Below are 21,380 nucleotides of genomic sequence, written 5' to 3' on the forward strand. Positions count from 1 at the left end.
GTAATCGGACTTTCATTCCAGTAAGCCTACTCAACCGGATGGAAAGGTGAGCCTGGAGGCAAGCTAGAACTGGAGAAAAGAGTCCTCCAGGGCTATTGCTGTCCATAGGAACTCCGACTTCGCTTCATCAAACCATCTGGCCAAGCACATCATGCTCTGTCACACCATGAACCTTTGTGCTGTTCCCTCTGCCTGGAAGAGCCTTTCTGCTCATCTTTTAGGGCCATGGTCGGCAAACAGGCTCACGAGCCACAAGTGGCTCTTTGGCCCCTTGAGTGTGGCTCTTTCACAAAATACCACTGCTTGGGCAAGTCTATTTTGAAGAATTAGTGTTAGAAGAAGCTTAAGTTTAAAAATTTGGCTCTCAAAAGAAATTTCAGTCATTGTACTGTTAATATTTGGCTCTGTTGACTAATGAGTTTGCCGACCACTGTTTTAGGGAAACTCATCCTTGAAGCCCAGTTCCAATGCCTGCTCCTCTGTGAAGACTTTTTTGTTCCCTTTATCCTTACAAATCAATTCTTTCCTCCTCTCTGTCCCCAGAGCACTTTATAAATACTTCTCACATTATTATGATAATGTGTCAACATGGCTTGCTTCTCCTTCACATTATGAGATCATGGAGGGCAGAAGAGCCGTCTCTGAATCACTATGGGACTGAATGATAAATAAGTGGATAAATGGATCATGTTGCCCCTCCATGTAGGACGCTGTCATATCTTGCAGTGAATAACCCTTCTTCTGTTGCTGCCAGGTCTCACCTCAGACCCCAGCCTGGCTCGCAGCAGAGCAGCTGGGATGTAAGTGAGAGGCGAGTGGGTCTCTGGCTGAGTTTCCTGTCTCCCTAGGTGGTCCAGCTGGAGGAGCTTCTGGCCGTGCGGCACTCTGTGTTCGTGGTGGGCAGTGCTGGTGCCGGCAAGTCTCAGGTGCTGAGGTCCCTGCACAAGACCTATCAGATCATGAAACGCCGCCCCATCTGGACTGACCTCAATCCCAAAGCAGTCACAAGTGATGAGCTCTTTGGCATCATCAACCCGGCCACACGAGAATGGAAGGATGGTAAGAGAGGACTAGCCCTGGAAGAGAGTCCCTGCTTTCTCAGAACCCCTTGGGCAGGCTTAGATGTAGTGGGGTGAACTGCAGAGGAGTGCACATGGGATGGGAGAAGGAGGAAAGAAGGATTAAAGGGGAGGAAATCAATCTTGGTTTGGAGAGAAACCATAGTCCTTCAGTTCTCTCTCCTCAGAGACTCTTCCACAGTCCCTTACGGGAGGGCACCTGAAGGGGACAAAGCAGGGCAGGCATCGGCTGTAGTTCTTGATGCTGGAGCCCATGTCATGGATCCTCACACAACCTGGCAGTGGGTTGAAGGCATGATTAAGGCGGGAATTCAGCCTCACACAAAGGGCACCTCTTCCTGTGAGCACTGCCCAGGAGTGATGGGGCAGCTGCTACAGGAGACACCTTGGCTAGGTCTGGCGATGTTAGCAACATCATTCATCTCAGAAGAGTCCTAGAACCATGGTCTTTTCTACAGGGATTCAGAGGGCCCTGAGCCCATGTTCACTCAGTGCTGATCTCAGCAGCACCTTCAAAGCATTACGCATCACAGGTACATGTTAGAAATTGCCTCCTGTTACTGGTAGAGAAGTCCCTCTGAGCCAGCAGGGACCTGGCCTTGTTTTAAAACTGATGTAGCTTCTGGAAAGAGGAAACCTCACCTAATGTCTCAGTGTCCAACTGCATCAGGGACAAACTGTCTGGTCAAGCTGCCTCTCTAATTTTTATATCACTGACTACTAATGAGACTTCATTCTTTTCCTTCTAATTGTGGCTTAGCTTCTTTTCTTTCTAATTGCTATTAGCAATTGGCTGTCCTATGGTTTCACTTCCCCTTAGTACCTCTTTGTAAGAGTTCTTCCTAGTTTCTGGTGGTTGCCAGAAATCCTTGACCTTCTCTGTCTTGTCGATGCGTCACTCCAATATCTGACTCCATACATACATGGCCTTCTCCCTGGACCAGGCACATTTTACAAAAGGAAACTATGTCTCTAGTCTTCTTGTAGCTGGGGCTCCTGTTTAGTTTATAATTTTCTAACTTTCAGCAGTAGCTATAGTATCATAAACATGTTTCTAAAGGTTTTACAATATTTTACATTAACATTTTTTATCCATCTGGAATTTATTTGGGAGCTTAGTAGGAGGTAAGGTAGAGAATCAATATTTTTTCTTCCCAGATTGAGAAATGAATGGGCCAATCCTATTGACTAAGTAAGTCATCCTTTCATCAGCTTGTCATATATACCAAGATCTGATTCTCTGTTTTCCATTCTGTTCCATTCACCTATTTACCCAATCCTATATGAATGTAATTTTATTTTGCTTATAATTATTTTATAACATTTTCATATCTGATGAGGTAAGTTCCTCTTCAATGTACTTTGTAGTTTTCCTGGCTAGTGTCACACATTTCTTATTCTGTTAAATTTAAACTTGTATAATATAATTCAAACTTCAAATGGTAGTAGAATTTTAATTAGTTTTATTAAATATGTACATTAAACATGGAGAAATTGACAAAGAAGATTTATAATAATCCCAAAGCTGTGTTTACTATGAGAACTTTCAGTGAGAGCTTTCAAGTAAATTGAATATATCCTTTTAAATTTTTTTAGAAAAACTTGTTAAAAATAGAAATAAAGTAGGTTATGTTATACACCTTTTTCAAAATTAGACAGATCCAGTGAACAGAAAAATGAGTATACACATGGAAGAATTTGGAAATGCATCATCAAACTCAATATAACACATAGTTGTAGAACTTTGCATCTTATAGATAGAAAATATTCTTTTCTTGGTTGGTTCATGAAACATTTCCAAAAATTAAAAATATAGTTGGCCATATGAATTCAAAATATCAATTTATAGGCCACATTCTATGATAATAATACATTAGGACCAGAAACAAATAGCAAGAAATAATTTTACTATTTGCAAATCAAGAAATGTTCACTAACTCAAGAATTGCTCACTTAACCCCTGGATTAAATAGCAAATTAAATGCAACCTCTTTAGGAAATAGTAAGAGAAGAACACTTCATATAAAAATCTCTGGGATACTTCTGAAGTCCATAAGGAAAATAATCTAAACTCTTTTATTACAGAAGGCAGATTGAAAATAAAGTCAGTATCCATCCTAAGAAGAAATTGTTTAAAGAATAATGATCTAAACCTAAAGAAAATTGGGGAGAAGAAGCTAATAAAGATAAAAGCTGAAATTAGTATAAAAGAACCAAAACATCATAGTTAGAACAAATAATTATAAATGTTGATTCTTTGTGAAGACAAATAAATCCATCATATACATGATTAGTAGAAAAAAAAACAGAGTAAAAATATTAAGATTAGGAATTAGAAAGAAGACATAACAGTATATATAGACAAGATTAAAATATATAGAAGGGAATGTTTAATTAAATGACACATTTGAAAAATTAGAAGAAATAGGTGCCCTAGCAAACCATAATTTAACAAAATTCACTCAATAATAAGTAGAAAATAAGTAAATCAATGAAAAGGAAATTTAAAAATAGTAGCAGAACAACAAAAAAAAAAACTACATAATTCCAAAATCATCTTTAAAAATCACCTCTCAATTTATTTTATAGAGTCAGAAAATCTTGATATCATTATGTAGAACTAAAAACAATAGCCCATTTTTACTTATTAATGTATGTTCAGATATTCTTAATATCAGTAAATAAAATCTAACATTATCTCAAAAGAATACTATATTTTAGGTGAATTATTTTTAAATATTAATATAAAGAATTGACAACTTAAAGGACAGAATTCTTTGATCAGTCAATAGATGCTAAAAATTCAATAGCTGTTCTTAAAAATTCTAAGTAAAATAGGAATAGAAGGAAATCCCTTAAATATGAAAATTACTGTTTACCTAAAACCAAAAGGATAAAGAAAGCATTCTGAATGATGAGAAACTAAAGCCATTTCCATTGAAATCAAGCATAAGTCAGGGGGACCTATTACTAACATGATTATTCAGTGTTGCTTGGTGGGATTCTAGAAAATGCTGTAGACAAGAAAATGAAATGCATGGTATAAGTTGAAGGAAAGGAGAAAATTTATTTTTTGCTGCTTGTACAACTTTACACCTAAAAAACTCAAGAGGCGTTATTTAAAAATCACTAGAATTAATAAGAAAATTTATAAAAGGTAATTAAACATAAAATAAATACATAAAATTTGGTAGCTGTTTTCTATCCTAGTGGTAGCCAATTAAAAATGGAAACACAGGGGGAATTTCATGCAAATAGCAGTAAAAACTATGATATATTTAGGAATAGATTTGGCCAAAGAGATATACTGAAAACACTATAAAAATTTATTAAGGAACATAAAACAATATGTGAATAAATGAAAAGATATGTCATAGTATTCATTGCAAAAGCTTAGTGTCATAAAAATCAGTTCTGTCCACAAAAGATATAAATTTCCTGTAATGCCAATTAGAACCACACTGAGCCTTCTCCGAAAGCCTGCAGTTGAAAGATTCGCCTGGGCCACAATTACAAAGGATGGAAACAGAGCCTCTGAAGGCTTTGTACAATTCCATCATGTTACCATTGCCTGTTGAGATTATTTACTGGGCTCCTTATCACTTAAAAAGCTAATTCTATCAGGTTTTGTTGTTTTTCTTACAAAAAGTTAAACTGCAGCACAGAGGGGCACCTTGGGCCTGTCGGATGTTTGGTGGAAGAGAATACAAAGCCAGTTCTGACCGGGTTTTATTTACACCTCCTCTGAATGTTACAGCCCATGGGGGAAGGCTGTGTTGAGAGAGAAAAAGATTGGTGGTGAAATGGAAAATGGAGTACCTTTGGTTCCTTTCAGGATTGTTCTCGTCCATCATGCGGGAGCTTGCCAACATCGCCCACGATGGGCCCAAGTGGATTTTGCTGGATGGCGACATAGATCCAATGTGGATTGAGTCGCTAAATACTGTCATGGATGACAACAAGGTATGAAAGAGAGGAGGGAAATCATCCCCAATCACCTACAAAACCAGTCCCCACGCACATTTGAAAATCATAATTCCACACAGGGGCTCATCGAAGTAAGGAATTATTACTGATATCTTCATTTTTTTTTTTTAAATTTCCAGCTTTATTGAAATACTAGAGGCCTGGTGCATGAAATTTACACACTCAAGGGAGATCCCTCAGCCCAGCCTATGCCCTCTCACAGTCCAGGATCCCTCAGGATGTCTGATTGCTGTGGAGGCAGGAGGGGCACCCACCATCGCCATTGTGCTCACCAGCTATGAGCCTGGCTTCTGGCTGAGTGGCACTCCCCCTGTTGGAGCCCACTGACCACCAGGGGCAGCTCCTGCATTGAGCATCTGCTCTCCTAGTGGTCAGTGCATGTCATAACGAGCAGTTGAATGGCCTTAGCATATTGTTAACATATTACGCTTTGATTGGTTTAACGAATGACTGGACACTTAGCATATTGGGCTTTTATCATATAAGATAATTGACATGTAATATTGTGTGCTTTTAAGATGTACAACATGGTGATTTGAAGTACCCATATATTGCAAAATAATTACCATGATAAGGTTAGTGAATACTTCCATCACCTCACATGATTGTGTGTGTGTGTGTGTGTGTGTGTGTGTGTGTGTGTTGAGAACTTCTAATATCTATTCTTAGCCATTTCCAAGTATACAATCCTTCTGCAATGTTAACTATAGTCACCATGCTGTACATTACTTCCTTAGAATTACACATTTTATAACTAGAAGTTTGTGCCCTTTGACCCCTACACCCATTTCCTCCACACACCTTACCCCATCCATCCCTGGCAAACACCAAAATATTCTCTCTTTCTATGGTTTGTTGTTTTTACATTCCACATATGAGTGAAGTCATACAGTACTTGTGTTTTTCTGTCTGACTTATTTCACTTAACAAACTGCTCTCCAAGGCCATTCATGTTGTCACAAATGGCAGGATTTCCTTCTGTTAATGGATGAATAATATTCCATTATAGAAATACATTTTCTTACCATTTACCCATGGAAGGACACTTGGGTTGTTGCCATGTCTTGGCTCTAATAAGTAATGCTCCAAATGAATATGGAAATGCACATATCTCTTCAAGATCCTGATTTCATTTATTACTGGTGTCTTTAATAGACAGCTAAGAATTGATTCAGCCAAGTGAGCAGCTTTCACTTCCTTCGATGGCACTGCCATCACTCACACAATCTTCAGCATTGTTATCATTTCCTTCAGAATCTTCTGCACATAGACTACTTTTTAGAGCTGGAAGGACTCTTAAATCATCTACTAAATCTTTTATTACTTCCTTTTTTGTAAATAAGAAAACTGAGGATCAGAAACTAAGCCTGTCAAACCTCTCAATTGTGACAAATCTTCATCCATGGAGAATATATTTTATTTTTTATAAACAATAAAAATAATAAACAAAAAAGAAAGCCAATGGGAATGTTCATAAATAAGTTAATAAATAAAATATTTACTAGTATGCAAAAGGGAATCCAAATTTACATGAAACAAAAATGTATATTCTCAACAAAAAAATAAAACACTAAATGATGCCAATAATGTGGCTGGTAGCTGCTCCTAAACTTGTTCAGAAAGCACATCCAGGTTAGAAGTTTTACACCGACAAATCCATAGGATGAATGTGTGTTCTCCCAGAGGCACTATACACAGAGAGAGAGAGAGAGAGAGAGAGAGAGAGAGAGGGAGAGGGAGAGAGAGAGAGAGATATGGATGTAGGTAGACAGGGTACAGAGGTAAGAGAGAGTATTGTTGCAGAAAATTTAGAAATAGTTACACAGTTGACCCTTGGACAATGTGGGTGTGAACTGCACAGGTCTACTTATATGAAGATTTTCCAGTTGACCTGCTCAGTTCAAACCCTCATTGTCCTAAGGTTCACTGGTGGTGGGAACTCTGCGTATGTGGGATGCTGACTTAAGTTATACACAGACTTTCGACTGAGTGGCCAGTTGGCACTCCTAACCCCTGTGTTGTTCAGGGTCAACTATAATCACACAGAAGAAAACAACCACTCATTGTTCCTACCAGGAGAAATCAGCCAGATCTCCACCATGCGTCCTCCTTCCCACCTGACATGTCTCTTCCTGTGGTCTCCAGGTGCTGACCTTGGCAAGCAATGAGAGGATCCCCCTGAACCCCACAATGAGGCTCCTCTTTGAGATCAGCCACCTGCGCACGGCCACGCCAGCAACCGTCTCCAGAGCAGGTATGGGCTCAGAGAGTAAAACCCAACTGTGCAGCTGAAGACAGGTGCCTCGAGCGATACGTATAATGGTGCCAGCTCTGGGGGGAGCTCCAAACACGAGCCAGGCATCAATCATCCTTACCTCTGGCCTCGTCCGCAGTCCTAATCCACAACCACAAGGGTGAGCCAGTGTCTGAGGCCAGGCCTGTGTGGTGTTCTTCATTCAGAAATGTGATGGGAGTGGGAAGGGAAATGGCCCGAGCTGGACAACTGTCTTCTGAGTAAGTGCCTCAAACTAGGCAGCTTCCAGCTTTCATGTCAATGGAGATAACCACCCATTGCCGGTCTCACTACATCCTGGTGGACAGAACAACTTCTACCTTAGCTTTCCTCTAGCTCCACTGAGAGGACTGGTTTGGCCTTGACCCTGACATCAGACTCCCTATAAAGGATCCGTGCTGAGGTTGGAAAACACAGGCCGGGAGGGTTCTCTCTCATACGCTGCATCTGTTTCCTAGGGCCGCTGCAACCAACATCCTGAACTTGTGGTTTTTAAAACAACAAACATTTGTTCTCTCAGAGTTTTGAAAGCCAGACACTGGAAATCAGATCAGCCTTTGAGGGAGACCCCTTCCTTGCATCTTAAATCTGTCTTCCTCAGCTTAGGGCCCATGACTCCAACCTCCACCTCCTGCTGCATATGGCCTCTGTGTGTCTTTCTTCTTGAGTCTCATATAAGGACCCCTGTACATGTCTCACTCACATACTCCAGGGAGAGCTCATCTCAATACCCTTACTTATTACATCTGCAGATGCCCTTTTTCAGATAAAGTCACACTCCCAGGTTCTAGGGATTATAACGTGGACACATTCTTTTGATGCCACCATTGTATCCACACTTCCACACCATGACAACTACTGCCAATCCATCACAGCTTCTTTCCTCCTGAGCCCAGCCTCCGCCTCAAGCTCCTTCTCAACACTGCCTTCCATTAGCTGATATCAGGCCATCGTGGTTGATCCCAATAGCAATCCATTGGACCTCTCAGACCTTGGCCAGATCTGTTCTTTTTGGGTCCAGCCTTCTGTACATTTTCTAAACAGAGAAAATAACTCTCTGGGGTGAAGGCTCTACTGACGTCCATGGAAAATTCGTTGACTATTGCCTGTGCTCACAGGGATCCTGTACATCAACCCGGCAGACCTGGGGTGGAGCCCTCTAGTCAGCAGCTGGATCGACAAGAGGGAGATCCAGACAGAGAGAGCCAACCTGACCATCCTGTTTGACAAGTACCTTCCAACCTGCTTAGACACACTCCGAACCAGGTGGGCCAAGCAGTAAGGAAGGTAGCAAGTTAAAGCAGTCATAACTCCTGCTGATGCTCTTTCTGTCCTGTCCCTGAAGTCAGACATCCCTAGAGCATTCCCCTCCAGGCATGGCAGATGGCAAAGGGGACACACAGGAATCTGAACATGGCTGCCATGTCAATTCGGGCAGGAAGCGAGAGGGCAAAGAGGGAGAGGATTTGAAGTGCTTCTCGTGAGTGCCATGTGGGTGTGTTTGAAGGAGGCTGTAAGTTGCAATAGCCAATCACAATTCTGAGGTCCTGCAGTTTGCAGGGCATGAAACTGGCCCTCCTCCAGGTCAGGCCAACAGACCTACAGGTGAAAATGACACCTGTGATGCATGAGACCCACCTCCTGATTCTGGCTGTGTATGTTCATAGCCCAGATAGCATGGACTCGGCAAAATACATCAGTTGCCCAGGCCTGTCCTTCTGGATACTGTGCGTTCACTTTTCGCCTTATGGGTTTGCAACAGCAAAAGCATCAAGCCCTGACCACTTACCACCTAAACAAGAGATTCGTTACTTTTCATCAAAAGGATACTTAGTAGAGCAAGACTATGGTGTCTGCAGAGAGAGGTTTCAGTGTTCGGAACCTGCTTTAGTTCTACACTCTTCTTGCCAGTTGATGTATCACCCATGGATCAGGCACACAACTCTGATTCAGCCAAGTTCAACCCTCAGAGCTGGACGGCAATGTGACTCAAAGATCTAACCAAGTTCCTAGAGATTCAGCAAGTTAGGCAAAGGATTACTTTTCCCGGAAATTAAGTCCCTCACTCAGAGTGACCCTTGCTCCTCATCGTAGGTCTGTCAATAAGACGGAGTATTTAGGGAGAAATCTCCCATGCAAGGGGCCCGAAGTGCCCCTATTTCACATACCCTACCCCACACCCTATCAAATCCACCATGCTAAGAATTTTATGTGACTAAAAACTGAATTGCAGTTGAGTAGTGTACATGGCGGTATGTTTTTAGATATTTAGACATTTGTTAATTTTGATTTTGTAAGTTTCTATTTTGGCATCAGTAATTATTTTTCCAGTCTTGACCCTTTGAAGAGCCTTGACCCTCTGGTGGCCTGTGGGCTCCATGGCCTTGGGATCCTAACGAGGTAGAGCAGCCTTGGCAGTGCGCAGTGCCCAGGACAGTGGTGGGGAATGTCGTCAATGGGCAGGGGGCCACAAGGAGTTAAAATATTGTGGAAGGAGGAGGTTTGGGGAAAATATTAAACCCTGTTCTTTACCTTTTGCTGAGACACTTGTCCAATGTATCCTCTAACTAAAAGTTAGGCCCTGTTCAATCTGGGCATTTAGAACAAGAAGTGCCAAACTCTTGTCTATTTGCATGTGTGTGTGTATGTGTGTATGTGTGTGTGTGTATACACGTGTGCTATGAGCATGCATGGCCTTTGAAATGGGCTTTGAAGGCTCTGTATTATGTCTATCCAGATACAAGTCTTGCCTCATCTCTGAACCCTCTGGTTATCAAGAAAAACAAAACAAAACATGTTTTCATGTCATTTATGGTGCCTACTCTGTGAGCTATTTCGTTTCATTCCCACTACATTCCCGAGGGGCTAACCATCCTGTAGATACAAGAGCTGATGTGCTATGAGGTCCCTCAGCATCGCAGCCGGTTAGTAACAGGCACTTCAGAGCCTTCTGTGTTACTCACCACGGTATTGTGATGCTGGCTTCATGCAGCCTGAGACTGGAAGCTGTGTGACGTCAGCACAGACCAGTTCTTCTATTGGACAGAAGTCCTCAGGACAGGTGATTCTAAAGTGCCAACTGGTGGTCACTGGTGCCATTCAACACCCTCAGGAATCCCCAGCTTGGGGTGCAGTGAAGAAGGAAACTTTGTTCAGTGAAAACAGCTCAATTGTGAAACAGCACAGTTGTGAGAACAGCACGGCTGTGAGGTGGCTCTGGTGCCAGGCCTCCTCTCGGCTGGACAGCTCTGCTCTTCCCTGCTCCACTCTGGTCTGCCCTGCTCCACTCTGGTCTGCCCTGGTCTGCACTGCTCTGTCCTGCCCTGCACTGGTTTGCTCTGCCCTGCCCTGTACTGGTCTGCTCTGCCCTGCCCTTTGCTCTGCCCTGCCCTGCCCTGGCTGGCCTGCTCTGGTCTGCCCCTTGCTGCTGCGCTCTGGCCTGCACTGGTTTGCTCTGCCCTGCACTGCTCTGCCCTGCCCTGCACTGGCCTGCTCTGGTCTGCTCCTTGCTGCTCTGCTCAGGCCTGCACTGGTTCACTCCCCTCTGGTGAGAATCCTCAGTGCTTCAGCTCCGCTGGAGAAATCAGTCCTAGGTGGAAGGGGAAAGTGCACTCTGAGCCACAGGGGAGCTGGCTTATACAGAAGTCACCACCCCTGGCCCCTGCTTAGTCTTAGTCTTTAGGCCAATGAGGACTCTAAAGCCTCACCATTTGCTTGGTCCAAAAGGCATCGTCCTGATTGGTTAGAATAGAGCAGCTCCAATTGGAGGGGGAAAGCCTCAGTCCTGTTGGTAATAGGATTTCAGGAACTCCTTAAGGGCGAGTAGGACACAGAGCAGACAGGCAGTTCAGAACAGAGGCTGGCAGCTCAGTGCAGGCCTCTCCCTGAAGTGCAGTTGAGGTTGTGTATATGTGGCTGCCAGGCTCAATTTTGAGCCCAGTCAGCCCCCAGGAGTCCTTCTTAGTAGGCATCTTCTTCCTCAGGGCCCACCAAGCATCTGATCACTTCTAGTCTCTCTCTCTCTCTCTCTCTCTCTCTCGCTCTCGCTCTCGCTCTCGCTCTTGCTCTCGCTCTCGCTCTCGCTCTTGCTCTCACTCTCGCTCTCGCTCCCCCCCCACACACACATAAACACAAAGACACAATTTTTAAAAAATTTTAAAAAACAAACTCCTGCCACCATTCCACCACCTCCATGGGAAAGGGGGTGTCCTTGACTTCTCCCCTTACCCTGCCAGTCGGCCCTCACAGCTGTAGCTTCTGTCTCCTCAGGGCTGAAAAGGGACAGGAGAAGAGAGGGAGGAGCAGGGAAGGTGTCACCGTGTGGAACTATAGTTGGGGCCTCGGTGACCCTAACTGGAAGACCTGGAAATCTGGCTTTTTCTCTTCAGAAGCTTTTTTGAGTTCCCTGGGCCCCTCCTTGCCACTGGGGAGCTCCCTTGTGCCTTTCCTTCACGTCAGTGCCTCTCCATCCGCCCATTATGCTCCCTCTCCTTTAGCTCCGCACGCAGGCTCCTCAAGGAGGAGGCCCGCCTCCCCAGCATCTGGCAGAACCTGACGTGCCCATATCGGGGGAGCACTCACCCTCCTCTGCCCTGTACGCTGGAGTGCAGGCCGCCCAGCAGCACCCTCTCCACACCCGCTGGGATGTGCGGGCCTCTACGGGGTTTCCAGGCCCAGGTCCTTGGCCACCGCAGAGCTGTCCTGTTTTTTTGTTTGTTTGTTTGTTTGTTTTAATATATTTTATTTATTTTCTACAGAGAGCTGTCCTGTTGAAGCCCCATTCTCAGCTCTCACTTTGGGGAAACCCCTGCCTTCCCTGTGGGAGAGGGGACACTCATTGCATACCAACTGCTCCCTCCAAAATCCTATATGCTCATTTCAGCCCCGCGGTGTCCCCCACTTTGCTCCTCTAGCCCCTTGAGAAGACGAGAGGTCAGGGTCGCAGAGCCTGGGATCTCAGTTTCAAATGTGAGAGTAGTTGGCCCCTTACTGTCTTGGTGTCTCATCCAAAACACAGCTGGGGAGGATCCCTTTTGACATTCTGCTACAAATAGGTGTCAAAGGGATGAAGGAAAGCCCGTCAAATACTCAGATCTCTCACTGCTCCTGAAGGTAATATGTAGACTGTGAGAGCACTTCAGAGCATTGTTGTAAAGATGGAGACCTGCTGAAAAACAAGCCGAACACAGAACACTGAGGAAAATGGGACGCTATGACACCCTGAGGCCAGGAAATGACTTTTAAACTGTCAGTCAGTGGCATTGCTCATCTCATAACAGTGAACCCTGCCTCTGTGCAGCCTGGGAGCTCATCTTCCCATGGCAGGTGGCCACGTGGGCAGGCCTGCAGGAGGGGCTGAGTGGGTGGGTACCTGCTGCACTCTGTGTGTGTGCATGGTGGGAAGAGTGTGCCTATGTGCATGCACCTGTGCATGTGTGTACGTGTTTGTGTGTGTGTACACACACATGCTCCTGCTCCCTTGGGCATAGATTCACCTTGTGCATCTCTTGATACCGGCCTTTCAGTCAAGACCTCCAGGGCAAGGTTAAAAGTACAAATCAGGCCAGCACAAAGTCACAGAGGAACTTGACCAAGTAAGGCATGCTAGTATAAAACAGCCATCTATCCCGGCCAGTCCCCCCCGCCCCCTCCAGAGGGGGGGGGGGGACTGAGAAAAGGGGTTCAATTTGTTTTGATTGTGAGACCTCTGTGCTAAAGTTACAGAACCTCTGAATTACCCCCACCTGGACACTGCTGCTTTTTGACAAGAAACTGTGAAGGAGTGAAACTGCTGAGATTTTTACTGGGGTTGCAGCTTGTCAGTTCCCAAGGAGGAAGAGGGGATCATCAATGCTCAAAAAAGGGGAGGGGGGAGGGAGGAGGTGGGCATCAGAGAAAAGGCAGATGAGGAAGGAACCTTCTCAGAAGCACTTTGGGCCCTTCCTTCCAAAAGAAGCTGATACAAAACTAGCTGATGAAAATGAAGGTTTAGGTAGCACCATAGTCTTCTAGATTCCCAAAGAACTTGACAATTCATGAGTCTGTCAGGCCCATAGCTGTCCAACAATGCCTCCGGGGTGGAAAAGCCAGGGTTTTAGAGCGTACTGGTCTCTCTGTGCAGGTTTAAGAGGATAATTCCGATCCCAGAGCAGAGTATGGTGCAGACACTCTGCCACCTTCTCGAGTGTCTCCTGACCGAGGAGAACATCCCGGCGGACTGCCCCAAGGAAACCTATGAGCTCTATTTTGTGTTTGCTGCCATCTGGGCTTTCGGCGGAGCAATGGTCCGGGATCAGGTAAGAGACTGTGCTGAGGTTGACACTCACATCCAGGTCCACCCTGGCAAAAACTGGTTTCCCGGAAAGGATGTGAAAGGCAGGACAACTAAATGTCAGAATTCACAGGAACGCAGCTAACGGCTTAGTTATCTGCCCACTGCTCTGCTGAAGTCATTAGTCCCCATAGAAGGGCCCTATGATGTGAGACCCGGGACTGGAATGTATTTGGAGCTCTCGCCTTTCAAGCTGGTGACCATGGATTTCACGGAGAGTTGCAGTGTTGGAGTTTGACCAAGTAGAGGTATGAGTACAGAACTTCTCAAAGTGATGTTGTTTTATAGGCAAGATGACATTGTGCTGTAGACGTTTGAATAGGAGGAATCCCTTCAGCCTTTTAAGTATCTCCCAGAACAACCAGACCAGCTTAACCATCCTGCCCCCAAACCCCAGAAAGAAAGATCTTTCCATAGAAGGTTGGACCAAATGTTTATTGACGTCTGGGAGTAGAAACCCAGCGTAGTGTCTGTCTCATGGTATTGGCTGCCATAGCCTCATGCTCTTTGAGGGTTGGCTTGCGGAATCTTGGCATCCTATTCCCTAAAATTTCCTGCATCCCCAGTCTTGTTCTTCACTTAATTTCCTCCAAATAAAAGGCAGTTTCTATGCCAGTTAAGACAGCATGTTCAAAATCATGCAGGTCAGTCTTTTACAGCTGACTCTAGCTATCTGGAAATATCATGTATTGACAATTCAATCAATTTGAATTGTCACTCTGCCAGATAATATCTAAGGGACAGTGGCAATTAACTTAACCTCTCTCTACCTTATTCTGCCCTTGGGTACAAAGGAGATGAGGGTGACCAGAGTGGAATGTCTGTGAGAATTAAAGGGATAACTGTTCTAATTGCCCAACATAGATATGGGCAAAGCACTTAGAATGGTGTTGCACACGTATGTGCTTATTATTAATATTATAAATATTCAGATTTTGAATATTTAGAAACTGACTCAGTTTTGTTATCTGGAGCCCCTCTCACAGCAGGGGACTGAACCAGCTGCAGTTGCTGGGGAGTTATTCTTTGTTCTTTCTGATGTGGGTTGATCCTGGGCTCTTTTGAGGGGAGAGGTAAAAGGTTTCAGCCTCCCAGGGCAAAGGCAATTTTCTAAGAATCCAAAGTAGAGGTGAGCTGGGAGAATTAACAATTAATTTAGAACTAGCAATTTATCTACTTTCTATTTTCACTGGCTCTGCTTGTAACATCCATCCCAGCTCTCATCATCTCCTAACATGTTCCTTAGTGCTCAGAACTCAGAAAGCAATTCTCACAGGCTTCGGGGTGACTACTTTTCTCCTTCTCTCTCTCCCTCTCCCCCTCCCCGTCCTTCTGCTTCTCCTCTCCCTCTCCCTCTTCCTCTCCCTCTCCTTTCCCCCTCTCTCTCCCTATCCTCTCTCTGATGCTCAATGCTTGTGGGAAGGGCAAGTCTGCAGGAGGATGCCTGGATGGGACTCTCTCCTGTCTGTCCCACAGCCTTGGAGCTTCTTTGACCTCTGCATTTCCCTTTTGAGGCGAGGGTGCAGGGATGCAGCAGGGAGGATGAGACCTCGCTGGAATGCAGAGACCCAGAATGCAGAGTTATTGCTTCCCATCAATAACGCGCCTCAGGCTGCTGAAATGTCAGACAGCAGCCACTGCTGGGCTCCTCTCCCACATTGGTGCCGAGCGAGCAGTGGGGTATCAAGATAAAGCTACTTGGTCAATTTTTTCTGTCTCTGTATAGAAAAAAATTCAATCCACTCAACCCTTTGAAGGCCCAGGAGAAAGCATTCCTCCAGGCGTCTCAGGCTCCGGAGCCCGCGGAGCTGCAGGCAGCCGCGCTGGCACAGGGGAGAGGACAAAGGCGAGAGCTCTCAGCAGCAGGGGGTATCCAAAACGCCTCACCCGCATCCCAACAACAGAGATCGGGTCTAAATTGAAAAGTCAGAAGTTGGCCAGGAAGTGTACCTCACAAGCACCAAGGGTGCTTTCATTTAAAAAGCAGAAATACAAAATAGAGCCCATACAGAAGAGCATTCACAATAAAAATAATGAGTAGGGGGTTGGGGGGGAGGTGATGCTGGCTAAATGCTTTACAGCAATTGCAGAAAATGATCTCTCAGAAGCGAATGAGCTCTCAGAGAGCCCAGGATCCTGCGTGCAACCCCCAGTTCTGCCTTAAGCTTCTAGAGCTACAACCTTCTGAGCCTTTGTCTTTTCAGATAGAAACAGGACTGGTTCTCAGCAGCCAGAACTTAGAGCAGTATGTGTGTGTGTGTGTGTCTGTGTGTGTGTGTGTGTCTGTGTGTGTGTGTGTGTGTGTGTGTGTGTGTGCGCGCGCGCGCGCGCGCGCGCGCGCGCACATGCACCTGCGTGTGGATGTTTTCGCTTGGACACAATAAGATAGTTTGAGCACTCTGGGTGCACAGCCCCATCGTTAAGGCTCGTGGTTTAATATGCACGCATGTAAATATGTCTCCACATATTCCTCTGTCAGAAGCCCTGTAGAGCTTTCTCTCCCCTTGAAGGAACATTAGAGACTTTCTTTTCTAGGATCCTCATTCGACAGATGAGGAAACAAGCACAGACAGCAGGAACTTCCCATGGGTACGAACCTGACTCCCTCAGAGTCTTCTTGCTCAGCCAGCCTTCCGTTCATTTCATCCCTGCCTGCCGTGCTGAGCATTGCTCAGTCTCAGGAGTCAGTCGGTCCCTTCGGAATTTTTGACCACACCTGCCCATCCTGTGGTCGTGGGCTCTCTCCTCCGTGTACTTATACTTCCCTCCCCACCCTCCACCCTGCAACGGTTCTGAGATGGGCCAGGGCAGGGAAGCTCAGCTGCAAGGTCACACAGGCGCTCACCCGTGTGCTCAGGAGGCCCTGTTCAGCTGCTTCAGGCTCAGGCTGGTCCTGGGCTGAGCAGCATCCTTCCCAGAGGAGCCGGTCCATCAGGGGGCCTGCACAAGTGGAAGCACGTGTTCCTGCCTGGCCTCCGCTTGATGCCGGGACGGCCTGCCAGGCTCTCCAGCTCTGAGAGCCTGATGTGCGCCTGCTCTGTGTTGCAGCTTGTGGACTCCCAGGCAGCGTTCAGCAAGTGGTGGCTGGCTGAGTTCAAGACCATCAAGTTTCCTCCCCAGGGAACCGTCTTTGACTATTACATAGACCCCGAGACCAAGAAATTTGAGCCATGGTCCACCCTCATCCCTCAGTTTGAATTTGACCTTGAGGTCCCTTTGCAGGTGAGTGTGTGAGTGACCGAGCAAGTGCAATCATCCTGAAGGTCGGCCGTGGCTCTAGAAGCAGTCACTTGCCAGCATCCAAGAGGTCTGGCCTTGCTGGGAACTGGTCACCTACAGCTACTGCCTGTCTGTAGAAACCATAGGTGCAATGAAGCCACGAGTTTCCTCCCAGGGGCCAGGTCACTTGGTACCAGAACCCACTGGCAATCTCCAGGGGGGCACAGAACGAAGAAGTTTCTGATGTGAGGCCTCAGGGAGGCAGACAGAGTTGGTAGGGGAGGGCGAGGACGCTCTCTACCCAGAGAATGAGCTTACAAAAGGGTCTCCCTGTGGATATCAGGGAAGATCCTCCACCCCTGGTGGCGAGAACCACCGTGGCAGCAGAATCCCTCTTGTGAATGCTCCAGAACATTCCGTGGTGCATCTGTTTCTCCCATGAGCCCCAGGCATACTGATCAAGTTCCCATTCCAGGCTTGTCTGGTGCACACGAGCGAGACCATCCGCCTGTGCTACTTCATGGAGCGGCTCCTGCAGCGGCGGCGACCGCTCATGTTGGTGGGGACCGCGGGCACAGGCAAGTCGGTGCTGGTGGGTGCTAAGCTAGCCAGCCTGGATGCAGAGGAGTACCTGGTGAAAAACGTGCCCTTCAACTACTACACCACGTCGGCGATGCTGCAGGGTAAGGCGCCCAGCAGCATGGAGGGGGCTGTCTGAGTGGCCATGTCACCTGGCCCGGAGCTGGAGCAAGTGGCAGGTGCCTGCTCACCTACTCGGCTGGACAGTGCAGCTCCTCCCACACACCCTTCTGCCTCTCTCCTCCTTTCTCTCCCACAGCGCCTCTGTCCCGCTTCCCCTGCACTCCTCAGCATGGATCCCTCCCCCCATCCGTTCTCCCCACACTCCTCTCCCACCTGCTGCTTTCCTCCAGGTGGGAGCTCACCACAGAGCAGCTCACACCCCGTGACAGAAAAGCTGAAGACCCTGTGAGAGACCAGCATGAGCTGTAGACTGCTGTCACCTGCTGTCTCTCGAGATCTTTCCATTCACCCCTCACATTTTAGAGACGGGGAGCATGAGGCTCAGATAGAAGTACATGATCGCCCATGGTCACCACCAAGCAGCCAGGCTGGGGTGGCACTCCCAGCCTCTGACAACACTGAACCAGCTTTGCCCTGGAAGAGGAGCACAGGGCCTCCCAGTGGACATGGGCCTCCCAGTGGACCTGGGCCTACTAGTGGACATGTATCTCCTAGTGGACATGGGTGTCCTAGTAGAACATGGGCCTTCCCAGTGGAACATGGGCTCCTAGTGGACACATACCTTCTAGTGGACATGTATCTCCTAGTGGACATGGGCTCCCAGTGGGCATGGGCATCCTAATGGACATGTGCCTCCCAGTGGATATGGGCCTCCCTAGTGGACATATACCTCCTAGTGCAGTGGTTGGCAAACTCATCAGTCAACAGAGCAGCAAACTCGTGAGCCACAGTTTGCCGACCACTGTCCCAGTGGATATGGGCCCTCCCAGTGGACATGGCCTCCTAGTAGAACATGGGCCTCCCAGTGGACATGTGCCTCCTAGGGGACATGGGCCTTCTGGATGTGGCTTCAGGTCCACACGCTTCGAAGGTTTTTCCCCTTCTCAGAATCACTTCCTCCTGGACCCTCACTTACAGTAGGGTCTCCTTGGCTGGCTGGGATACGGAGCCAGAGAGTCTGGTCCACATCTTAACACTGCTTGGTCTCCCCAACCTCTCAGTGCATGGGCTGATGCACAACCAAATGGGCCGCACCAGCAGCCAGGGCAGCACTTTTTGTTTTCATTAACATGTAGTTCATGGCACATATTAACGTAGACAATTCATTAAGTTGTGAAAAATTTACCCACTCATGAAAGCATCACTACAAGTGAGATGATGAATATATCCATCACCTCTGAAAGCTCCTGTGTCCCTTGGTAATCCTCCTCTCTCACCCAGCTGCCACCCACCCCTCCCCCGATGCCTAGGCAACCATGATTGGTTTCTGTCACAATAGGTTACTTTGCATTTCCTAGAATTTTACATAATGGAATCATACAGCATGTACTTGGTTTTGTCTGGCTTCTATTACTCAGCACGAATTTGAGATTTAGCCAGATTGCCGAGTGTGTCAATAGTTTATTCTTTTCATTCCTAAATAGCAAGATAAAATATGCAAAATGCTCAAGAGTGATTACCAGCATACGATAAGTGCTTATTAAATGGAAGCTGTTATTATTATAATATTACAATCCTTTTCAAATTTCAGAATCTATAAATACTATACAACAATTTCAAAGCCCCAACTGCCAAAACAAAAGGAACACAAGCAAACCCCTTTTGGCTGGAAAGAGAAGTCGGACATACACTACGCTAAAACAAAATTAATGTCTTTGGAAGAAATGTTCCCCTTCTCCAGTGGCAGTAACTCCCCCAGCAGGTTCATTCATCAAGGCCCCGGGGGAAGATTCCCCAGTTCCCTCATTCTTCTCAAAATCAGGTTTTTTTTTTTTGGTTTTTTTTTTTTGTTTTTTTGGTTTTTTCTTTACTAGATAAAGTAACTGCTTGGTAATCCCTGCATCTCTCTGCTCTCCCCTATATCCGCTCTGGGGCCTCCACGGAGCACTCTCTCAAGCACAGACTCAGAACTGCTTTCCATACAGGTGGGCTGTGGTTCCAGGGATCCACATGGCTCACCAGTGGGGATAGCACATGCTTTATTGAATGTTTCAGATGCCCCACCCTGTGCTTTCATTCATGTAACCCTCCACACCCCATGACACGCTGTGTCCATAATGCTTTTGAGTGTGAGCAACAGAAAATCTGAGACTCCCGATGTAAACAGAAATGTTTTTCATGCCACAGGAGGTCTTGAGGTAGGCAGATGACAGTCCCCTTTTTTTATAAGTGAGAAAATGAGGCCTGGCACTGTTAAGTGATTCTCTCAAAGTCTCACGGTGAGTCTTAGGTCACGCTGTCTGCTGTCACACTGCAGTGGCCTCTCCTTTGATACCTGGAAGCCATAATCTGAATTCCCACAGGAGAGGCCAGCTGTGGCGAGGCGCTCTGCTGGAAAGGGGGAAGGGAGTATCAAAGTGTAAGGAAATGGAAAACAACCCCCTATTTTAGACAATAAAGAGACCATCCCATCAATTCGGGAACCTCCAAATCATGGAGCATGGTGCAGCAATTAAATCCAAGATTTGGGGACTTGACGGACTCTCCAGACCTGAGCTTCCTCCTTGTGGGCACACCAAGAAGGCTGCATCAGTAGGAGAGTGAAGATCGTGAGCCCAGTGGCCAGAAGCTGGACAAGGCCAGTCCAGCTCCTCCCAGAAGCAGGCCTCTCCTTGAGCTGGAGATGAACTGGGACCTCCAGACTCAGCTGTGGAAGCTGAGCACACAGCAGCAGAGCCCACGTAGGAACTGCAGAATGTCTCTTGTTTCAAGGAAAATGTTCCCAACACCAACAGACATGCCAGGACCCAAGCTCCCACCCCCATGAGCTCTGCTGGCTCTGCTTCTCTGCTAGTCACCATGGAGACATGACTGGGCAGTTCCACCCTCCAGGCTGTGAAAAGGTAGAGCAGGCTCCAGGGGCTCTACCTGGAGAGGGGAGAGCCCAGAGACGCCTGAGCATCTTCCTGTGCCGACCTGGTTGGAATCATCGCTGATCCATGGCTGGGAGCTGGCCACGTGGGAAGCAGGGCTGCCAGTGCCAGGAGGAGGGTGAGCTTGGGTGTGGAGGGACAGGCTGGGTGATGGCTGGGGCACTGGTTCCCAGGGCAGCAGGGCCACATGAGAGCCCCTAGCTGGGCTCCTGCTGCAGGGCAAAGGCCCTGCGGGGCACCTTGGACCAGGGCTGCCAAGGACCTGCGGGCCAGGCTACACAGCCCAGGACCGGTCCCAGGTCTGCAGTGCCCCTCTGGGGCCAGGTGGGCTCCGGTGCCTCTCAAGGCTGCCCTGGTGGGGACCAGGCTGAGCTATAATCCTGTGTGTGCTGGCTGGGTGGCCTCCCACTGAGCCTGTCAGACCCCGGGAATGGGGACTCCTTGCAGTGAGGGGCTTCGAGAGGTGGCCATCTGCGCCTGCAGCAGACCCTTGACACACCTCCTTGTCCTCTACCAGTGGGCGGGAGTTTTCTGAGGCCTCCAACATCCTTCCTCCATCGTAGCTTCCTTTAATTGGGAATGTCTTGAAGTCAGAGAAGCCAGCAAAGACAGCAGTGGGTGTGATGAAGCTGGACCAGCAAATAAAAGCAAGTCCCATCCAGCAAAAAGTGGTCCTGGAGGACACTGGGCTGCTAGTGAGTGACACGTTCCTGGGCTGACACTGAGCTTGCCCGGCAAGCCTCACCCCCAACCAGAGGCGTGTCTTGGGGAAGCAGGAAATCACCCACAATCGGAACAGCTGTGCGCAGGGAGGTGGTGAGACCCACGAACCTGAC

At 47.1% G+C, this 21,380-nt stretch overlaps 1 protein-coding gene across 1 annotated transcript in view; it reads left to right on the forward strand.

The window, feature by feature from the left end:
- The window catches only part of DNAH9 (dynein axonemal heavy chain 9), a gene marked incomplete at its 5' end in the record, with an annotated part of 292,809 nt that overhangs the window by 128,911 nt on the left and 142,518 nt on the right, over window positions 1-21,380 (forward strand). The window contains 7 exons of the mRNA XM_084863896.1: window positions 849-1,059; window positions 4,915-5,042; window positions 7,212-7,320; window positions 8,478-8,625; window positions 13,481-13,655; window positions 16,739-16,912; window positions 17,385-17,592. Coding sequence (XP_084720022.1) covers window positions 849-1,059; window positions 4,915-5,042; window positions 7,212-7,320; window positions 8,478-8,625; window positions 13,481-13,655; window positions 16,739-16,912; window positions 17,385-17,592 — 1,153 coding nt within the window. The remainder of the gene's footprint in view (window positions 1-848; window positions 1,060-4,914; window positions 5,043-7,211; window positions 7,321-8,477; window positions 8,626-13,480; window positions 13,656-16,738; window positions 16,913-17,384; window positions 17,593-21,380) is intronic.

This window comes from Pipistrellus hanaki (assembly GCF_964339955.1).
Source record: "Pipistrellus hanaki genome assembly, chromosome: 16".
Classification (NCBI taxonomy): Eukaryota; Metazoa; Chordata; class Mammalia; order Chiroptera; family Vespertilionidae; genus Pipistrellus; species Pipistrellus hanaki.